Source organism: Passer montanus, unplaced genomic scaffold (genome assembly GCF_014805655.1).
Source record: "Passer montanus isolate IOZ18808 unplaced genomic scaffold, ASM1480565v1 scaffold55, whole genome shotgun sequence".
In the NCBI taxonomy this organism is placed as follows: Eukaryota; Metazoa; Chordata; class Aves; order Passeriformes; family Passeridae; genus Passer; species Passer montanus.
In genome coordinates, this window is record NW_024370485.1 from 2,571,054 (window position 1) to 2,591,289 (window position 20,236).

Here is a 20,236-nt window from a genome sequence, read left to right on the forward strand (position 1 = left end):
GGTACTCAGCAGGCACGAGGTCAGGCCACCACTCAGAGAGAGCACGTTGCATTGCTGGTGGGCAACACCACCTACCATTGTGTTCATGGCCCTGAGGAGACTGGGGCATCACAGAGCAAGCATTTTCTCCACTGGGGCCAAGAAAAGGCAATGGAAACTCAAATTTCCATTTGAGTCTCCCTGCCTCAGTTTCTAGGAGAAACAAAACATGGTCCAACCCTTCCTGACTCTTGTGGTTAGCTTGACAGATGGAAATTACACAATTGCCTCTCTCAAGCTGTACTTCCCACCCTGTAACCACTGGGAGTAATTTTTTCTGCAGTGTGGGTATCTAGGGGAAGAAGGGAAGAGAAGGGACATATGCAGCTTGAAGAGAATTAGAAATGTTAGGGATGACAAGGAATGGGGAAGAGCTTGGATAGACCCTGCTGTCATAGGAATGATCCAGGTAAACTGCAGGGAGGGCTTAGCCTGGATTGCCACACCAAACACCAGATTATGGGTAGAATAAAGACTTCAGACTACATTTTGATGGCTTTTGTCACACAGAATATAAGCCTGAGAAGCACTAGAACAGACACTTCTCACTCCAGTCCTGGGCTCAGGGGCATCTCTCACCAGCCAAATGTATATTTTGTGTTTCTCTTACATATATGGGAGATGTTGCCAAGATAAGAGGCCAGAGGCTGCCTTCTCTCCCACCTCTGGACATGAGCCTGCCTCTGCACCGAGCCCAAAGCAGGAGTGAATGTGTGTGTGCAAGCACGTGTGCTCCAGAGCAGTGGGCAGCAAACTCACTCTGCATCACATCAGCAACAAAGAGATTCAGTGCAGGAGACATTTGCAGAAGAAAACCTTCACGTTCCTTCTCCAGGGTGAGCGCGTGCTCCAACTCCGAGATACGCTCCCTGCCTCTTGAAATTAATTCAACATTCTGTGGCTTGGGCGAGAAGGACCGGAATGAAAAATGGGGCTGTGCTGGCCTTGCTGCAGATTGCCTGGTAGATACAGCCCTCTGCAGGAAGGAAAAAGCCAAGAGACTGCAGCAGTGCTCAGGCTGCTCTGCTGGGCACAGGTACATGATACTCTTACCTCGCATCCTCTGACTTTGTCATGAAAATGATCACGTTACCTGAGTTTTTGGCTTATTTTAAGCACTTTTATTTCTTTCTTTACACAAGAGACAAAATCCCCCAGCCTCCAGATGATACCACTGTATGAAGATGGGAATGAATGCCTCTGTGTGTGTGTGCTGGTGGGGAGATCTATGTACCTTCATTTTTTCATGCCATCTGACTGTAAAACTTTCAGATACAAAACCCAGGCCTCTGAGCTGCTCAAGGAACCAACCATTGCCAGGGAGCCATCACCCAGGAGGAGAGCTAGAGTTTGGGTTTCCTCCTGAAGGAAATCTGTGGTGGTCCTCGAGTCTCCAAAAAGAGAGACGAAACACGCAGAGCTGCTTTCCTGGTCCCACATCATCTCCATGCTTGGTTAGCCCTTACGTTGAACAAGGATTCAATTGTCTTTAACTTTACAACATTTATGACACAGTTACAGAGCGGGGACTTCCCAGGATTACAGCTCTCACTCCAGGCTTTAGGAAGGGGGAGAGAGGGATTTCTTCTGAACTGAGGGGTTCTTATCTTACCTTGGCCTCTGGTTTCACAGTGAGTTTCTAAATATCAGCGGCTTCCACCCCACTACCTCTACACATCTGTTCATGGAAGAGAAACCACTGGGGCCTTTCTGCTCTGCAACTGACTGGACCATGCTCAGCTACTCCAAGAGAATCCACATGGCCCCTCACAGAAAAATACCCTGGCCTGGTGTGACAACAGGAGGGGCTGAACACAACCTGCAGACATTCCTGTCTCCTCTCAGATCCTGTCCCACATGTCTGGGGCTGCATGGGAGAACCCAAAGGCCAATTGCTGTTGAGCTTTTATGTTCAGACATGGGCAAGCCCCTGCCCACAGTTCTGACAGTCCTCAGTGCATCGCATCCTGCGCCTCTGCCTCCAGCTTGGAAGGGGAAGAAGCAAAGAGGGCAAGCTGTCCTGTCAGTCATCTGCCTGCCAAATGGGAGGCAGGTGGAACCAAAGCTCCCAAATTTCTTCACTGGAAGAGCCCAGTGTGAGAGGGAAGCTGTCCAATAACCTACACCTTTCTGATGCCGGTGACCAGGTCATGGTTCAGTTTTTGCTGGCAATCTTTTTCTTACGGGCAGAGACCAGATCATAAAAAGGATCCTGTGTGATGCTGGTCCTGGAAATCAGAGGAAATGGGAGCAAAAGTAAGAGATTTAATGATTGAGAGCAGCACAGACAACCTAACTGAACCTGCACAGAGACACCACTTATCAAAAGGTAGGACTGGAGATCTGCAGACTTACAGCAGAGAATTACAAAAGTAAGAGACTTAATGACTGAGAGCAGCACAGACAACCGAACAAACTGCACAGAGACACCACTTATCAAAAGGTAGGACTGGAGATCTGCAGACTTACAGCAGAGAATTTAGCTATGGCTAGAGATTCTCCAGAAGGCACCTTGAAACTCTTTTAAAGTCAAGGGGTACCGTAGTTGTTATACTGCAAACATTCCCTTCCACCCCCCCTTTTCAAGCTCTGATAAAAGACAACCAAATAAACTTTGTGACCACTTGTCCCTAGGGCTGAAAAAAGGCAACTCAAGTTCTCCTCACCGTATTGCCTCAATCCACTCATCACGCTCTGCTGGAGTGGCTGCTGAGATCTTGTAGGACTGATGCTTGCCTTCAACCACCTTCCCATCCCCAACTGTTTTGCAGGCTTTGATCTTCTGCCCTTTGCAGTTGGGATTGAAGAGTTCAAAGCAGTTCTGTCCAAAAGGAAACAAAATGGAAAGTAGGATTAGACAGAGGACCAAGAAGACTGCTTCCTTCAACCATGGGTAACAGGCTGAGAGAGCTTTCAATGGGCAGGAGTCTCCAAAATGCAACAGATCCTATCTTTCCCCACCCCAAAAATTACCCTGTAAGTTAGATAACCTTCCTTCTTAGGTAAATACACCCCCGCTGTGAAGAAATGGACACTAAACCAGGCTTTATGGAGAGATGGAGCATCAACACTTATCAAAACACATCTTCTAGGTCACTCCGCTCCACTCATGAAAATCCCTCCCCCTCTTAAGTAGATGCAGCATCCTTTTTTCTGCCTGCCACCACACAGACAGAAGGCACATTTCCCAGAGCCATGACACATTGAAAAGTGGGTATCCACAAAAGACACACAGAAGAAATGAGTCACTTCCTGGGCAAGTTCCCTAACACCAACAGTTCTGTTTGGTCTACATGTGCTGTAACTCATTATGGAGAGTCCCAAGGCAAGAAATTAAACCCACATCTCCTGGTGCAAAATAAGTAGGAAGTCTGCTGTGTGCATTCATCTTTCCCCCTACACACGTGAAAACATACGATATAGTCAGCCAAAGGACAGCTCTCTACTCACACCAAAAGCACAAATTAAACACATAGCCATGTTTGGATGAGAGCACAAGGCAGTTTGCAACTGCACCTTCCCCCTGAGAAGCAAGTCGAACACAAGCCATTAGTGTAGGGTAGGAGCAATTTGTGTGCATCATCTCTTCCCTCCAACCATCTGAGAGGCTGTGTTGGCAGAGTGCCAGCCAATGGACACTTACTGGCTTTTTGGGATCATCCACCTTCCGGACTGAGAGATTCTCCAAGGGGATAATACCCAGAGGCTCTTTGTCCTGAAGGCAAGGAAAAATGAATTAACACCCAACAAGCTCCCCAAATCTATGCTGCTGTTTAGAACCTCTCTGATTTCCCCTGTGGGGGCCTTTGTGGAGGTGACAAGGGCAGAGTAATGCCTCAGGAGACCCCTTCCATTGACACAACGGGGAGTTTAGTCAAGAGGAGACCACAGCTGCAGTGTCCAGCCTCCTCCTCCTCCACATGGGAGGTGAGGAAACAGCACAGGAGAGAGTGGGGGTGTGAGATCAGCCTGGGAGCACAGGTGAAAGGGGAAGACTTGCCTCCTACCCTCTGCTCCTTCCTGGCCCCTCAGAGGCTCATAACCACCCAGGACAGTTTCCCAGCCGTGAGTTATGCCTTACCGTGGTATATTCAAAGTAATACAGGCAGTTATCGGTCAGAATGAACCAACGGCGTTTCCAGGTTTTCACACGTCCTCCTAAAGGCAGTGAGGTTCAGGAGCCATTAGTCACACATTTTTCTGTCCTTCCCCCAAGCTCCAGACACGCACACACAGTCACACCCTCCCAGCTCTCCCTGTAGGTGAGCCCCAAGGAGACACCATCACTGACGTGATGCTGTGCAACAGACAGACAAACACAGAGCCCATTTTGCTCTGATGGCTCTGGGAATGGGGAGGGATATTTGAGTCCCTTTTTGAGCAGAGCCTACAGGAGCCGGGAGGAGGGAGCAGGCAGCTGGTTTCAACAGCAGGTGTCAGCCTCAGCCCGCCGCAGCAGACGGGAGCCAAGGACAGCGGAGATGACGGTAGGTTCCCGGGGCAGATCCGTGGTGGGAGGCAGGCAAACGGGGAGGTCAGAGATGCTAGGGCAGCCCTCTCCCTTACCTAGTTTCAGCAGCCAGCCTTCACGGTTAGGGTTGAAGAAAGTGTGGGTGAGGTCGTTGCCGTCATCCTCTGGTATGGAGAAGGGCTCGTTCTTTATGCTCTCAAACAGATTCTGCCCCAGAGCATTGGTGGGGAAGGACAGAGAGAGAAAGTAACATTGATTTCTGACAAAGCTTGTACACAACTATCCTAGGTCCACCTGGGATAAAATCACTCTGTTTTTACAAGGCAAGCTGGGTCAAGGGCAGGAGAGCACACAGTGAGCACTGGGGTAAAACAGCCCCCAGCCTGCACCTCACAGGGTCTCCAGGGGGGTCACCAGCTTTTTTCTGCACTTTGTGCTATAAAAAGAGTCTCAGTTTGGAAAACCACAGCCATAAAATGGTGCTCCCACAGCAAGACAGGCTGCAGTGACCAAACCCAGCATGCCACAAGTGCTGCTGTGGGCAGTAGTAAGGCACAAGGATGGGACTCAGCACGGCAGAGATGCAGCCCCGTTTAGAACCTGGGCTGGTGGTGCCAAATGCTGCCTGGAGACCAGCACTAGACCTACGTGGCCACAAGGAGGCACATTTCACAGAGCCAAAGCTTTGGCACCGAGAGGCACAAAGAGTGACATTCATAAGAGCAGAGTGACAGGGAGGCAGATCACTGCTTTGGAAGGATAATGAAATATTGTTCACATCATTATATCTGCCATCATTTACTATACAAATCCCAAGCCAAGAGGGAAAAAAAAGACTACAGGCTCCTGCACCCTCCCTCAAATTGACTGAAAGAAATTACATTCTGGAGAACAATCTACCTCTACCCCGAGGGGATGTTGCTCAGCTGCCCAGGTGTGGGATGTAGGCAGCCCCTTTGACACAAGACTGAAGTTTTTCTGCTCAGGCTGCTTGGGTGAAGGTAGACATGTCTAAGCAGGCTGCCCACCTCTACCTTACCTCACAGGGCAGGTCCCATGCCTGCTGAGCCTTCAGGAAAATGCCAGCTATAGCTTTGTTAATGGATGCATTCCCTGTCTCTGCACCTTTGCTTCTCAGTGGACCCAGGGGATGAGAGACTGGGAATTCTTCTCACCTTTAGAAGCTCTTCTGGCAGGTCCCCTCCATTGTCAATGCCTCTGTTGATGGATACAAACCTTTCAAAGTGGGGTTTGTCTTTCACATTGGGGTTGTGCAGGCTGGTGTTAAGCATGATGATAGAGAAGGAGAGTACATAACAGGTATCTAGCAATGAGAAAGAAAATCAGCGTGGGTGGCACTTGTCTTAAGAGGACAGATCAATCCATACCACAGGTGGCTTGGATTTTAGTCACTGAAGAAGAGAGTCATCCTCTCATTTGTAGGAGAGGAAGGGAGATGGTTCCTCTGCTAGGGGAAAGAGGGACACAGTTGATTTCCCATGAGGGAGGTGATTCCATGCCCTCAGGAGGATAATGGGGCAAGTTGGGCAGATGCAATCTAATAATGGCTCTGTCAGCAGGAAAGTCTCTGCAAACCTACATCTGTCAGTGCTATCTCTGCTGTGATGAGGTAATACCTCATGTGAGGCTGGGAGCCCTCCTCCAGTCTGCTGCCCACCAGGAGGGCTGGAGCACAGTAGCAAAAGGAGGACTGAAGATGCTCAGTTTATTGAAAATCTTCACAGGAACTGGGCTGCCTCCTTTAGCTTAAGGGGAAACACACTTCCCAGTGATGCTGCCTGTGCTTTGTGAATGGAAAAGGAAGGCTCCCCTCCCTAGAAAACAGCCTAGCTCAGCTTTACAGGCCTCCTTCCCTTAACTACCTGTGGACTGGAACACTGCTGGGTTACACTTGCAGTACCAGTTGGCAAAGGCCTCCATCATCCGGTCGATCTTCTGCGCCTCCCCGGGCAGCCGGAAGCTCCAGAGGAACTGCCTGTCAGGAGCAGGGGCAGAGCATCAGTCACACGGGCCCAAGGGACGTGGATGCCTCCCCTCAAGCCACGCAACACCAGGAAGGTAAGAGAATCATCCCATCACACTGGGGAGGCAACACGGGGCACGGAGCAGGAGCTCTGCTCCCCTCCAGAAACTGCCTGGATACATCAGCCTCAAACACCCTAAATGCAGGAAGGAGAACTAAGCCTCCCAGAAATCACAGCTCTGCTCCCCTAATGAGAGCCCTGCAAGGCAGCAGAGCCCTCAGGAGAAAGAGTCCTTCCAGGAGGCAGCCTGTAATAAAACAAGGTGCCCTGAAACAGAGTCACTTTGTTATTGACGTAACAGGCACCGAGGACAGACGTTTCCTGCTGCCAAAAATAACCTTTTTCATCCCCCCAGACACTGAAATCACAGTGACCCACTTTTCTGCACATAGGCAACCCAGTCAAGGGGCCATGAAAGTGTCTCCCACCCCCTGAGAAACTGCTGACACCTCACAGAGCAACAGCCCTGGAGCCAACACACAGCAGGGCCTTGGGAAGCTCCCGTTTCAGCCCAAGAAGGCTTCCTGACCTTCCAGGGTGGTGAGACCCAGGGGCTGAGCAGGTTCCAGCACTGTCCCCTGCGCCTGGCACGCTCACTCACCTCAGCGCCTGCACCAGGTTCAGGTTGGCAAATTGGTGACATGCCACAAAGGCCTGGAGGATCTGAATGTTTGTGGGGTCCCTGGGAGAGGACAGAGGGAAAAGGTCAGAAGAGAGCTTTGACCCTGCTCTGCCTGCATGTCCCTTGGTGTGCCAACACACACCTGCCTCCATCCCAGTCTCACTTCCCCTCGGACCAAGAAGCAGCCAAGGTGCACGCAGCAGTCTGGGATGACTGATCCCATAACAGGCAGGACAAAAGGTAGCCCATACAGCCAGCCTTAGTCATGCCCCAAAGACTCCCCCAGGGGTGTCCTGCCCACCCAGCCCACTGTGGTTGGAGGTATGTTCAGTCTTGGCACCTGGATGAGGTCTGCCACAGGTCATCCAAAATGGTAGTTCAGAGGGGCCAGGCAGGACAGGGCCTCCAAGGGGTCTCCCCATCCTGGGTGCTCACCTCCCACCCAGGTAATCCCCAATGGCTGTCTTGTTCAGACCTTCACCCTTGTGGAGGAACCTGGCGATCTCCTGAAGGTCTGAAGACAATACCTGGTGCTCGATCAGGTACTGGATCCCCTGGGAAGGAGGAGCAGGAAAGAGAAGTAAAACAGGTCTATTGAGAAACTAGGATCCCAACACTCTGATGTCAGCCTTCCTTAGCTTTAATGTACTTGCTCCTCTCTTACACCCCAAGCCCCTTCACGGGACACCACAGCCGTGTTCTCATCTTCCTTCAATCCCTCTTCATCCACCATGGGTTGTCAGTGCCATTTCATCCCTAGATTTGGCTAAATGTTTCACTGGGATGGAAACTCAAAACAGAGCAACATAGATTTAAAGTCCAAAAATGAAAAGTCAAAATAATAAATTTTAATATTTTCAATGAAAATGCCTTACAGTTCTGCTCCTAACTTAATTTAGAAAAAAAAGACATTTAACTTAAAAGAAAAACTATTTGTTTAAAAGAAGGCATAATAAAAAAAATGTACTCAGTCAAAAATATGGGCTTGAGACAATTTGAAACTATTTTTTCCTAGATTTTTCTTCTGTGCCACAGAACAGAGAAGTCTGCAGTCTTTTCAGCTCCATCCCTCCAGGATGGAATATGCTTTTTAAGGAATATAGAGGTTGTGAGTTGGGTTGAACAAAGAGTCAATATCCTATTTTAGAGAGAATTTCATGACTTTTAAAGCCAGAGAAAAAGCTGAGGCTTTTTCCACAAGATTCTTGACAATATCTAACAATGCTGCAGTTCTCCAGACCACACTGCAATTCTCCTTGCAATATACAATAAAGGAATGAAAATTGTTTTAGATCCATCAAAATGTTCTACTTCAACAGAATCATTTCACTTTCTCTTGCAATATATATGAAACTATTTTTAAAATCCCCCAAAGAAAAAGCAGTTTTAAACAAAAATCAAAATTTCTGTGAGATTTTTTTTTCCACTCTCTTTTCCTTACTTTTTCCCCAGATGGATTTTCAGTAAGATCAATTTAATTTTGAAAAGCATTTCAGTGATCATGGGGTCCCATTTTCCAGAAGAAAATGTTTCTCCCCAAAGGTTTTTATCAGCCGGATTCCTAATGCTTACCTCCTCTAGCCTCAGGAACTTTCCATGGGATCTTGGAGATAGGAACTCATTTATGAGTATCAGCATTGCATGGATGAAGTGTAACCTTAGAAAGGAGGGGCAAAGAAATTTCCTTGCATTGCAGCACCTCCCACTCTATGGCATGCAGCAAGAGGGAGGCAATAATCAGAGATCTGCATTATACAGGCACAGAGTGTGACATTTTGACCAGTCTGATTGGCACTGAACTCACAAAGCTAAGCTGGTTTGGGGTTAGAATTAGTTGGGGCTTTCCTGCACAGCATGGCAGAGAGAGATGCCTCAGGGTCTTCAAACCAAGGTCAGACAGAGAGGCAAAATAAAACCAACTCTCACACAGGCTCCAAGTACTGACATTGCTGCTCCAAAACAACTCCCACTGGCAGAGGGATGTCCAGGGGACTGGCAAGCACTCCAGCTGGGGTGTGGACACTGGGGAAGGCACCTTGCTGCTCTCAGCAGGGTACAGAGGAGGCTAAAAAGCTGTCACGCAGAGCAGCAGCCACTCGAGATGTTACTGTGGTGGTGAGCTGACGATCAGCTATCGTTTGATCACAGCTTGTGGTTTTCCTTGAAGTGCTCAAAAAAAGCTCCACTAATAAGAAGGAAGGAAGAGGGAATTGTCTCTCACATCATCTCTACTTAATCGTGACGGATTTAGAGCTTTCTGCAGAGGGCTGAAGGCTATGGAGTCTTGATACCACTGGTCAGAGCTCCAGAAAGTGGAAAAGTTATGTTTACTCCACAACTCAGCCAAAACTGTTTCCAAAATGACAGAGACATTCTGCCCTCTTCTGTTCTGAAGGAGCCAAGAAGCCTGAGACACTCTCAAAACTGCTCACCACCCTCTTAGTGCACACTCTTCTATCACGTCTATCTAGGCAAGCTCCTAGCCTCAGAGTCGAGAAGGGCTGTGCTGAAGGGAACCTGGCTCTCGTGGCATGCTGGCAGTGTTAAAGCATCCTCCCCGACTTCTCTTAGGTTTGGGTTGAATTGTATGGCGTGGCCTCTACGCCCATGATGGGCGAAGGCACCACAGCCTGATCATATCAGGTCAGTCAGGGTGGAGGCTGCTCCCAGCAGGGGCCTCAGTGAGGTAGGAACCCGTCCCCACAGTCCCCTGCCACAGCTCGTTTGACAGCAGTAGCTGCAACTGGAACAGCAGCCAGCAGAGGCTCTTCCTCCCAGCTTTATCCTCATAGGTGAGATGAACAAATCCTACCTTTTCAGGATCCATGTTGAATTTCTTCCGGCCCAGGGACAGAATTTTATCCCTCTGTGACAGCTTGCTGTAAACACAAAAAAGAAGGAAAAGTCAGAATAAAGGACCATGCCATTTCATTCACAAGGTGAAATATCACAAGGACAGGTGTCTGACTATCCAGGAATAATGAGAAATCTAAGAGGATAGAAGGGCCTCATTTCCCTGTCCTTGTTGTGATCCCAATCCCATCAGTGTTTTTGTTTTTTCAACTTAAAAAGAGAGACTTTGTAAGCAAAGGAATACTCATGCCACTTGCCTGATCTGCTCTCCAGGATTATTGTCTGCCACTTGCTTCTCTTCTGCATGTTGGAAAGACTCAATCTCTGCAAACACCTCAGCAATCTCCTCCTTCAGCTTCTGCAAAAGAAATATCAGGAAGATGAAGGCAATGGAAGGAAAAACAGCAGACACAGCCTAAAGAAGCGTACGAGTATGTCTAATTCTTCCCTCAGTCATGGGAAAAGGACAAGTCAGGTGGTCATGACCAGCCAAGGATGCCTATGAAATGGGCACTGCTCTGGAATGACCCTGCTGGATTCCAGCTGAAAACAAGTGGAGAGAGAGAGAGAGAGAGAAGGATGTTCTCATGCCTATTGTCAATCAAGACTGGAAAAATCAAGCTCAATCAGTGTGGTGAGTGTCAGAGAACTCGCCCCACTGTTGGTTCCAGTTCCTCAAACAATGTCAGATGCAAGAATCCTTCCTTGTGCCCATTCCTTTTGAGCTTTTATTTTGCATAGCCCTGCTATACATCCAGGAAAGGAGAAGTGGAACTGGCAACCGTGAGATCAATATGAACCCAAAGTAGCTGCATTGTGAAACCCAGAATTTTTAATGTACCTGTCATTTAAATACCATTGAGCAGATAACTCTGTTCAATGGAGAAAAAAAAAAGAGAGGAGGAGTAAAGGTAATTACTGCCAGATTTTTAAAAAATCAATTGTGGAATTCACTTTCCTTTAGGCCCATGACAGACTATGGCTGCCTTGGCTGGATATTCTGTGTTACCATGGAAATAAAAGTGTCTATATCTCCTCGTTTCCATCCTGCAGTTATGTTCCACCTCAAAGCCAAATTGCATCACAGCTCTCTTCTAGGAATCACCCAAATTCTTCCCCATACCAACCAGAACAGGGAAGGGAAGAAGGGTTATTTTACTATAGATCCTTTCTCATCAAGGAATGAGGATGTGGATGGAGCACATAACCAGATAGAGAAACTGAATTACTGCAATATTCCATAATTTAAAAGAGCTTCTGGGTTTCAGTTTTGCTCTGGCCACCTTCTGCTGTGCTTCATTGGTCCCCAGAGCTGTGAGTGTTCCTTAGTAAGTTTTAAGTGTTGCACAAATGTAACAGAACCATGACCTCAGCTCATGACTTTCAAATGACTATCAACTTCGTTATTTTATTCACTGCTGCTGGTCCCCAGAGCTGTGAGTGTTCCTTACTAAGTTTTAGGATTTTGCACAAATGTAACAGAACCATGACCTTAGCTCATGACTTTCAAATGACTATCAACTTTGTTATTTTATTCACTGCTGTCTTTTGGCAGTGTTAATGGCAAGCCAAGACCCATTCTCTTTTTCTCTTCCCTCCCCCTTCCCCCAGATATGCCCTCAAGTCTTCGTGCTTAAGGCTACTGATAGATCCTGGAAAAAATCCCCTGGGGAAAATGTCTTGTTCTATGTCACTTTTTTCACCCAAGCTCACTCTGCTCCTCTGGACATTGTGTACTCCATTGCTTAATGGCTTTGGGTTTTAAAGCACAGGTTTGTGCAGTCTAGCAACCTTTCTCTGTCCATAGTGGGCAAAAAATGTAGAATTCCTGTTCAAGTATCCTGCTCTTACAGTGCCCATCGCCTGTTCTGAAAACTGAAGAGAAACAAACACACAAGCAAATCCCAGATATGTCCATTCATCATCTGTGTTGCAAGGGGGGACGAGAAACCATTCTGGTTTACAGCAGAGAGAGGAGGTCTGGAAGCCTAAGAAGCAATATGTAGTTTGGCTTAATCCTTTACTCCATTCCAGGAAATATTACAGCTATTCCCTAGGCATCTGGACAGCTTCATGTTGTGGAAAAAAATCAGTCCAAGTCCAAATATTCAGTGCTATAAGCTCTCTCAAAGGGGAAACCACATTTCATGGTGGAGGCAGAACAGAATAGAAAGGGCACAGCACCATGCAGGACTCTGATGCAGTCTTAGTGACTGATTTTGAATCTGTTACTTTCAGACATTTTAGGAGCTACTGGAGAAACAGCTGAGTCTGATAAAAGAAAATAAGGAAAACAAGTTCCAGCCACAGAAACTTGTGTGGAAGGTCCTGCCATGAGACCTCTTTGAAGAGACAGGATCCTTCATGAAGGACTTGCTAGAGGTCCACAAAGCAAACAAAAGTTTGATAAACACAGAGGGATGCTGCAGGCATCTAGGACTGATATGCCATTAGCAGGTAACCAGTAATTAAAAAGAATCATAAATGCTGAGCCCGATGCCTGCCAGTACAACTTAGTGAAGACATTTCTTTACTCCTAAATATACAAGGCCAGCTCAACATTGCTCATAATCTGACCAGCCTTTTTCAAACATCCCATTGGGGCAGCTGATGATTCCTGCCACAGAGAGTACCACAGGCTGGATGTACCCTGGTGGCAAAGAGGCCAGGGCAGCCTGAAGTTTAAAACTGAAGCTGGATCATGACTGAGAAAATGCCTCCTTTGCAAGAGTGCTTCTGCATGGCCTGGACTCTTATGTGAAGATGTTCCTTGGTGAAGACAGATTTCAGAAGGCTAGGCAAGGGACAGGATGGTCCTTACCTCAATGTCATCCAAAAGCTCCTGTTTGTGCTTCCTGATGGTCTCTATTTCAGCCTCTTCAGCCGCACTCAAGCCAGTTGATTCTGAAAGAATAAAGATCTCTGTGAAAACTCTACTGGGGTCAATATATCATGGAAAAAGCTGCCCCAACCTCTAAGCACTTACCTTCTCCTAGGGTCATGCCACAGCAACTCTGATTTCTGTGTTTCAGCATCTGTGCTCCCTGCTGTTGCAACCACTGCACCTCACTTTTGGCTTTCAAATGGTTCTCAGCCCAGAGAGTGCAGCACAGACCATACCCCCTCTCCGTGCAGCCAAAGGCTCTGCACAGCCTTCTCAGCTGACCCTGCAGACACCCACTGCCTATTCAGCTGGCCCTGAGCATGGTGAAGAGGTCTCACTAAATGTTCTCTGGTTGTTGTTATGTCAGTCATCTGAAAATTTATGTACTAAATACTTCATCTACATCCAAACTTTCCAAGAAAACCACTGGCTTCATGAGTTATCTGCCATAGCTAGTCAGAAAGGGCTTAAGAAAGAAAATTGAGGTTTTTCAAGGAAGAGGGCAGGATCTAGGGGGTGAGAGCCTTGCTGAAAAAGGAATGTCTTTGAGTGGCTGCTGTTCTGTGAACAGAAGAAAATGCAGAAATATGAGTAGTCTTCCTTGTAATGCACAGGAACTTATACAAATAGCAACAAAGCCAAGGCAACCACAACATGAATCATGAAAGACCTAAAAAATGGGGTGACAGTGTCGCTGCTAAATATAATCCAAGTGAACCACAGCCTCTTCTGCAAGGACTATGAGGAGGCTGCAGCCCTAGAGGGGAGACAAAGAGAATATGAGGCCCCAGGAAAAAAGCAGAGCTTGCAGAAGGTTGAGATCACTGGTGAACTTGCAGACAGGGTCCTTGCTGTACCTAAACACCGCAAGACAAAGCTTCCCCAGGAGGCCAGCTCAAGCCACTGGATGCCCTGCTCCACTGTTTCATAAAACAAAATCCCCTGGGCCTGCTGTCTTCCCAGAAAAAGGGGAAGTAGTACCAGTTGCATTGGAAATTCTCTTAGTGTGGATCTCACGTGCAAAACAACCGCTATAAATGTGAGTGGAAGAAAAAAAGGGAAGGAAGCAGCCATGGCTGACAGAAGGAAAAGCGACAAGGGCAGTCATCTTAGTATGCTTCTTTCCTGTCATGGCCACAACAGCTCAGAAAGTCCTGCCTTCCCCAAGCCTAATCTCTCCCCCATACTCCTAGCTGGTTGGGTTTTCATGTGCTAAGTATGTTCCTGTTACTTTTCTCAGGCTTCAGCCTCTCTCCTGCCACTCTCTTCCTGATGGTTTCAAGCATTGCATTCCCTGGGGAGAGGCTGCTGAGTCTGCCAGGGTAAAGCACTGGACAAGGAGCCAGCATGAAGCCAGGCTGGGAAGGACCCACGTGCCCTCCCAGCCCTGCAAGCAGCCCTTGTGAAGAGCAGCAAGAAGCTGTCTGATTGATGAAGCCAGTCAGGAGGAAAGGAAAAAAGCATCCAAAAGCTCATGACAACCAAACCTGTAGGTGAGGGGAAAACCAAAGCAGGCAGGAAGGTTAGCAAACAAAAAACCAAACAAACAATAAGAAACCACAAAGAAAACCAACGAAAACTATGCAGTGACTCTGGTACTTGTTAGGTGGGTTGCTGACTTCCCTTTGAATGTCAGCCCAGTGCCTCTGAGCAGCGCCCAGGCCCTTCAGCTTAATTTCTGTATCCTGCAGTTGTGGTGTCTGCAGATCAGGACAGCCTCTGTCTCTCCAGCTGTATCTCACTCCTGCATGGAGCTTGTAATTGTGGAATCACAGGGGTGACTCCTTGACAAATTACAACAAAGACCTTTTGCCCTGTATTTCTTTCCGCAAAAGCGCCGTAGGAGGACAACCCTGAGGAACCTTGCCTTCCCCACCCCATCAGCAAACTCTGTGGTGTGGCTGGTTGCTTTGCTTCAGTTGTTCTGTGCCTGCTAAAGCATCTCAAAGAGTCACGAGGCTCCCAGAGGACACCATCTCACCCACATGACCCCCAACAAGGCTGTAGTTAACACAGTCCCCCTTCCTCCTGAACATCTGAAAACCCCCACCTGCTGAGTCTGTCAGAATGAGAAGAGTGTGGGAAGGGTAGGGGAGAAAAAGAAGGAGTCATAGAGAAGGGGAAGGAATCAAGGGGTAAAAAAGTAGGAGAGGGCGACATACTTTGGAAAAAAATTGATGGATCAAACTTTTAGGGCAACTTAGACTGAGCTGCAGAGAGGATCTTTGTCAGGTTTCCTGTACAGCTTTGGTTGCATGGTCCATGCCTTGTCAAAGTCATCAGTGCCACCTCAGTTCTACTTCCCTCTAGGACGAGGCCAGCACACAGATGAAGCATAGCCCTGGTCAAGGTTCTCTGCACGGGGGGAAATTTCACCCTGACGAAGAACACACCACAAAAACACCCACAGGTTTCAGCAGGATGCTGTCAGCCCAACCAATACTGAAGTTTTCCAGTTCAGACACACAAAAAACAGCTAGCATTCTCTCCAGAGAGAACATTAGGTTGTTGTTTGGAATTTATTTTCAGAGAGCAAATGTTGAAAGGACAGTGCAGCAGCATCACATTTGTGGGTCTTACACCTGCTCCTGAGGTTGTTTCCCCACTCTCAGGGCAGACCCACATAGAAAGACCTGCCTGCTCTTGACAAAGAAGATGTGAATACAATCCTGGTATTTTCAGTGCTGTCACTCAGGACACAGATTTCAATTCCAGTTGTGTGGCTTATGCCTTCAGCCTCCCCCCCCTAGAGGGCAGGTCAGAGTTACCCAAATATCTGGGTACTTGTGTGGCCAGCAGAGAGTAGTTCTGTGTTTGCTGGTTTCATTTCCCATTGCAAAGGGCTGTGCTTTCAGTCCCATGGAAAATTATAGGAATAGGGAGATGGCTTTGGAAGCACAGAGGTAAGCGGGAAGTGACCACCCAGGAGAGCTGGAAGGATGAACTGCAGAAGCAGCAGAGGAAGGTTAAGAAGAATGACTGTATCTGTGCAGACCCGCGTGTTACACCCCCACTGCAGGACAGCAAAGGTTCATCAGGCTCATTTGCAAAGCAATGGAGGGCTTTGAGTATGGCTGCTAAAGGGTTTGGGAACCTCCACCCATGGCAGCCAAAAAGCAGAGCAGCCTGATAGGTAGCTTCTGCCTGAGGGAAACTCCCTGGTAGAAAAATTTCACCTGAAATTCCCTTTTTTTTTTTTTTGATAGGGCTGCTGTCATCTCCAGTAAAGACCACCACCTCCACAGACAAGTACCAGTCTAGTAGAGAGATGACAAAGCCTCCTACTCCACAGTTCCCTCCAGCCATGTGTGTCTCCCTCCTGCAGCACTCCACAGTGCTCTGCCAGCTCATGTGAGAAGAAATTTAACATAAATCCCAACAGGTTTAATTTGCACATTTCAGCTATGGGGGGAAAGCTGGGAAGAAGAATTTATGTAGTCAACTGGTCCCTTTATCTCATGTGACAACTTACATCCATTCTTCTGGATATCTTTCCATGACTTTTAACTACAGCTCTTCCCCCACAGATCCCAGCTGGTACAGGATACCACAGCACCAGTCTGCTCTCCCATGTGTCACACATCCAGCTCAAGGGCTTGGCACACCAGCCCTGTGGCCTCACTCAGACAGTCCTGAGAGGGTTCTGAAGGAAGCTGGAAGAGGACACACACTCCGGAGAGAGCAGCCTCCCCAAGGCATCAAGCCTTGCTTGCAAACAGATGTGCAGCTAACAGGACCATCACATCTCCAGGTAGGAGCGGCCCCAGAGAAAGATGCACATGTACCCCTGACCTTCAGAACAATCATGCCACCACTGAGCAATTCCAAATGCATTCAGTACTCTAAAGCTCACTGGAAAACTTATGTGTTTCTGGTGGCAGCCTAGACTCCCAAGGCAGTTCAGCGTCAAATAAACCCACTTTCTCATCCAGCTGTGGAATGACAGGATGGGATTGAGCAAGAACATCAGTCAGAGCCAGCACATCTCTCCAGGCTCTGCCTCTACCCAGAACTGAGCAAACCCCCATGGTGCCTGAACAGGATCTCATTGTGCTATTGCAGTGTGTACACTTTCTTGAAAGTACACTTGCTTGAATGGGTAACTTTCAAGACACAATTAATGCAGTAACACAGAACTTGAGTGAATTACCGTGTCAGACCTTCAGTTAGGAGACCCCCAGTTTCTGTCGAAGGCACACCCCAAAATAAACAGCAAAATATGAGTTATCCCTCCTCTTGTCCAGTTTGTCCTGCAGAACCTTTGTCCACAGTTGCTTTCAGATAGTGAGGGCTGGGTGATCAGAAGAGACCCATTTTCACCAACATTCAATACCAGTCAGATGCTGGCAAGGACTCAGCTCCTACAGGTGCCACCAATTTCCCTGGCAAGCAAGGCTGGTGTGTGGTTGGAGCATGCCCTTTCCTTGGCTACACACCTCAGAGCTAAAAAGTGCACAACAGTTTTGAAACTGGGCACTGCTTTTTTGCTTTCACTCTGTGCTCCATATCCTACACAGGAAAGCCTGAGGGGACAGAGTCAGAACAAGAAGAGATATTGCAAGGTGATCCTTTTTCTTCCTTTGTTCAGCCTGTTCCCACTCAGCTCTCCCTCTTTGCTGGCTTTGCAAAGACACACTCTGAGCTCCCTCAGCCAGCAGCTGGAAATGTTCAGTCTGGTGGCACACCTTTCCTTGCTGAATCCCAGCCACTTTATCCACCACCTGCCAAAGCAGGAAATAAACCCTAAGGTCTCTCTCAGTTCCTCAGATGCAGTTTATTTCCCCTCACCCACATCTGCCCACTGAGATTGTTTCAGGACGAGGCAGGCCCACCTGTAGACCACCAGGAGCTTCTAGAACCCTGATACAGTTGTTTATCTCCAACATGGCCATAAGCAAGGGAGGCCCCAGTACCAAAAGCCTCGCATGGGTGTTACACTGGGATACCCAGCTGCATGAGAGGCTCCGCAAAGGCAAGCCAGCTCCTGGCATCTGCAGGGAAGCACCACGGAGGAGCTTGCCAGAGCTGAATGAGAGCAGCCAAAGCCTACAATGCTCACCCCAGGTGTCACATACACCACTGACACTGAGGAGACAGTTCCCAGCTTGGCTGAACGCTGTCGGCCCAAGGAATCAGAGCAGTAATGCTCCCAGCTCAAAGGCCATTCAAACTCCCAATGGGAAAGAAGAACAAGTAAAAAGAAACCCATGCCTAATGCTGAAAACTGACAAGCAATTAACTGTACCACCAGGATCTTCCAGCATGTCATTCCTCCAGCCACAGCACCCACTCCAGCTGCTGGAATTTCATGGTGTGCTCTTCTCCATCAAACTGAGCACAGGGCCCTCACCCCAAAAAAGACACACAATGGTTGAGGCTTACCAGCAGAATGAAGGTCCATCCCAAAGAGCACAATATATGTTCAACACAACTGGTGTTCCCCCTTGTATTCAGTTTGTTCAGATGCTTCACAGAACTGACACAACTTGGAGGTAGCACTGCAGTTTTTGGGGGGGCGGGTTTGCCTGTGACTCCTCCTTCCCCTCCTCATCCTCCCCCCAGTCACATGTCACAGGCTTGTAGCAGTGCAGGAAACTGTGCATGTTTGGATGGGCCAACAGGGGCTATTGCCTACTTTTAAATGCAAATGCACAAATGCCATTCCATCCCAGCAGCTTTTTGGGAATCTTTCTTTGAGGAGATTAAAATGAGTGCTGAGAGGCTTTTGCCTGAGATACTCAGAGGAGAGAGAGGGGAAAAAGGAAGTTCTTGATTTAGAAAACCCATCAGATTGGGGAAGTGGTTTTATTTTAAAGGGAAGATTCTTCCTATGTTAATTCAGCTGCAGAGTGGGGTGGGGGCAGGGATGGGAATGAAGGCTCCAGAACTGGAGGATGTTTGATGTAGGGCAGGAAAAAGTTGTCAGACTCTTCTGCCTTGCTCAATGCTTGATGTAACTTAGAGTCTTTTTCCCCCCCAACAAAGTGCTTTTCATGTGAAACCTTGTAAGTAAGGATAGAGTGAATTAAGAAGGAATGCAGTCCTCTCAGGTTTAGCAATATTACTGATGGTGAGCAAGCTGGAATTAACAGCCTTTCAGGAATGGGAATGAAATCTTGAAATCAGAGGACAGAGCTGAACAAACACTCCATAAAGCACACACTGTCAACCAAAAATGAAATATTCAGAAAATTTAAAATGGAGTGACTACAACCAATAGTACTGAGATGAAATTGAGTGCAGGGAAATAGACCAAAATGTGCCAAAATGATTCCCTTTGAAATTCTTAAAAATCAAGAAAAAAAAAGGTAGAAAAGGAGACAGAAGAGAAGCAGGAAAAAAAAATGAAATGTAAAAAAAAACCCCAACAAATTAAAAAAACCAAAAAACAAACAAACAAAACAAACAAAAAAAAAGCAAAAAAACACCAAAAAGAAAAAAAAAACCCACCAACCTGATAGGCTGTGAAAAAAAGAAGAGCCAATGGGATGTCTTGATGTGCAGGAACATGGACCGAAGCTTGCCTAATTGATCCTCATTGAAATCACAAAATTTCATTCCCTTTCCTGAAAAGAAATTCTTCCTTTCAGGAAAGGGAATGAAATCTTGAAATCAGAGGACAGAATTGAACAAACACTCCTGAAAGGAGATATTGCCAATCAAAAATGAACTTGAAAAATCCAGAAGATTTTAAATGGGATTATTATAACCAATCTGAGATGAAATTGGGTGTAGGAAAATAGACAAAAACTTGCTGAAATTATTCCCTGATTCGGTCCCTTGATCTAGGGTCATTCAACCTCAGAAAGAAGGACACAGATTGCTCTCCCTTCCTCACAGTGTTTTGTATTTGCTCTAACCTATGGTTTTATTGAAAGTTTAGTGCTGGTTTGGATGAATCACCAGTGAAGAGTGGGAGATATCCCTAGCTTAAACATGCCAAGCAGTGGCAGAAATCCAGAATGAATTTACACAGGCAGCTGTAGGCAGGATCACAACCTGTGATCTTAGGAAGAGCTGGTGGTAAGCATTTAGGACTCATTTTCTATAGCCAGTTTAAATATTTACTAAGACGCAGTTAGAAACTTGTGAGTGAAAAAGAGGAAGGGAGTGAGCTACATGAATGCAAACTAATTTCCAGCAGTTACAACGATGTTTTCACCCAGATCTTCATTACAAGAAATGTCCACACCTAAAACCTATCAGAGGCTTGCATTTGGGTCACAAATTGTCACAATTCTACCCTTTGCAAACTAAATGTCTGTCTTGAGATTCTGGGCTACTGAATAAACATATACAAATACATATGTGTCTTTTCCGGG

The 20,236-nt window shown here is 47.2% G+C and overlaps 1 protein-coding gene across 3 annotated transcripts; it reads right to left on the minus strand.

The window, feature by feature from the left end:
* Positions 1-1,153: 1,153 nt before the first annotated feature.
* On the minus strand, positions 1,154-18,496 carry CYTH4 (cytohesin 4). 3 transcript variants are annotated; one of them, XM_039725559.1, is made up of 14 exons: positions 13,017-13,251; positions 12,852-12,934; positions 10,288-10,388; positions 9,990-10,056; positions 8,750-8,834; positions 7,613-7,731; positions 7,157-7,237; positions 6,394-6,506; positions 5,686-5,834; positions 4,606-4,717; positions 4,121-4,197; positions 3,683-3,754; positions 2,706-2,860; positions 1,154-2,267 (listed from the first exon to the last, which is right to left on the minus strand). In XM_039725559.1, exons 3-14 carry the CDS (start codon positions 10,334-10,336, stop codon positions 2,195-2,197), a joined length of 1,152 nt encoding a protein of 383 aa, XP_039581493.1. In that variant the 5' UTR covers positions 10,337-10,388; positions 12,852-12,934; positions 13,017-13,251; the 3' UTR covers positions 1,154-2,194. The 3 variants fall into 3 exon arrangements, with proteins under 3 accessions (XP_039581493.1, XP_039581492.1, XP_039581491.1); XM_039725558.1 differs by lacking the exons at positions 8,750-8,834; positions 13,017-13,251 and adding an exon at positions 18,297-18,496; XM_039725557.1 differs by lacking the exon at positions 8,750-8,834.
* Between the last annotated feature and the right edge of the window lie 1,740 nt (positions 18,497-20,236).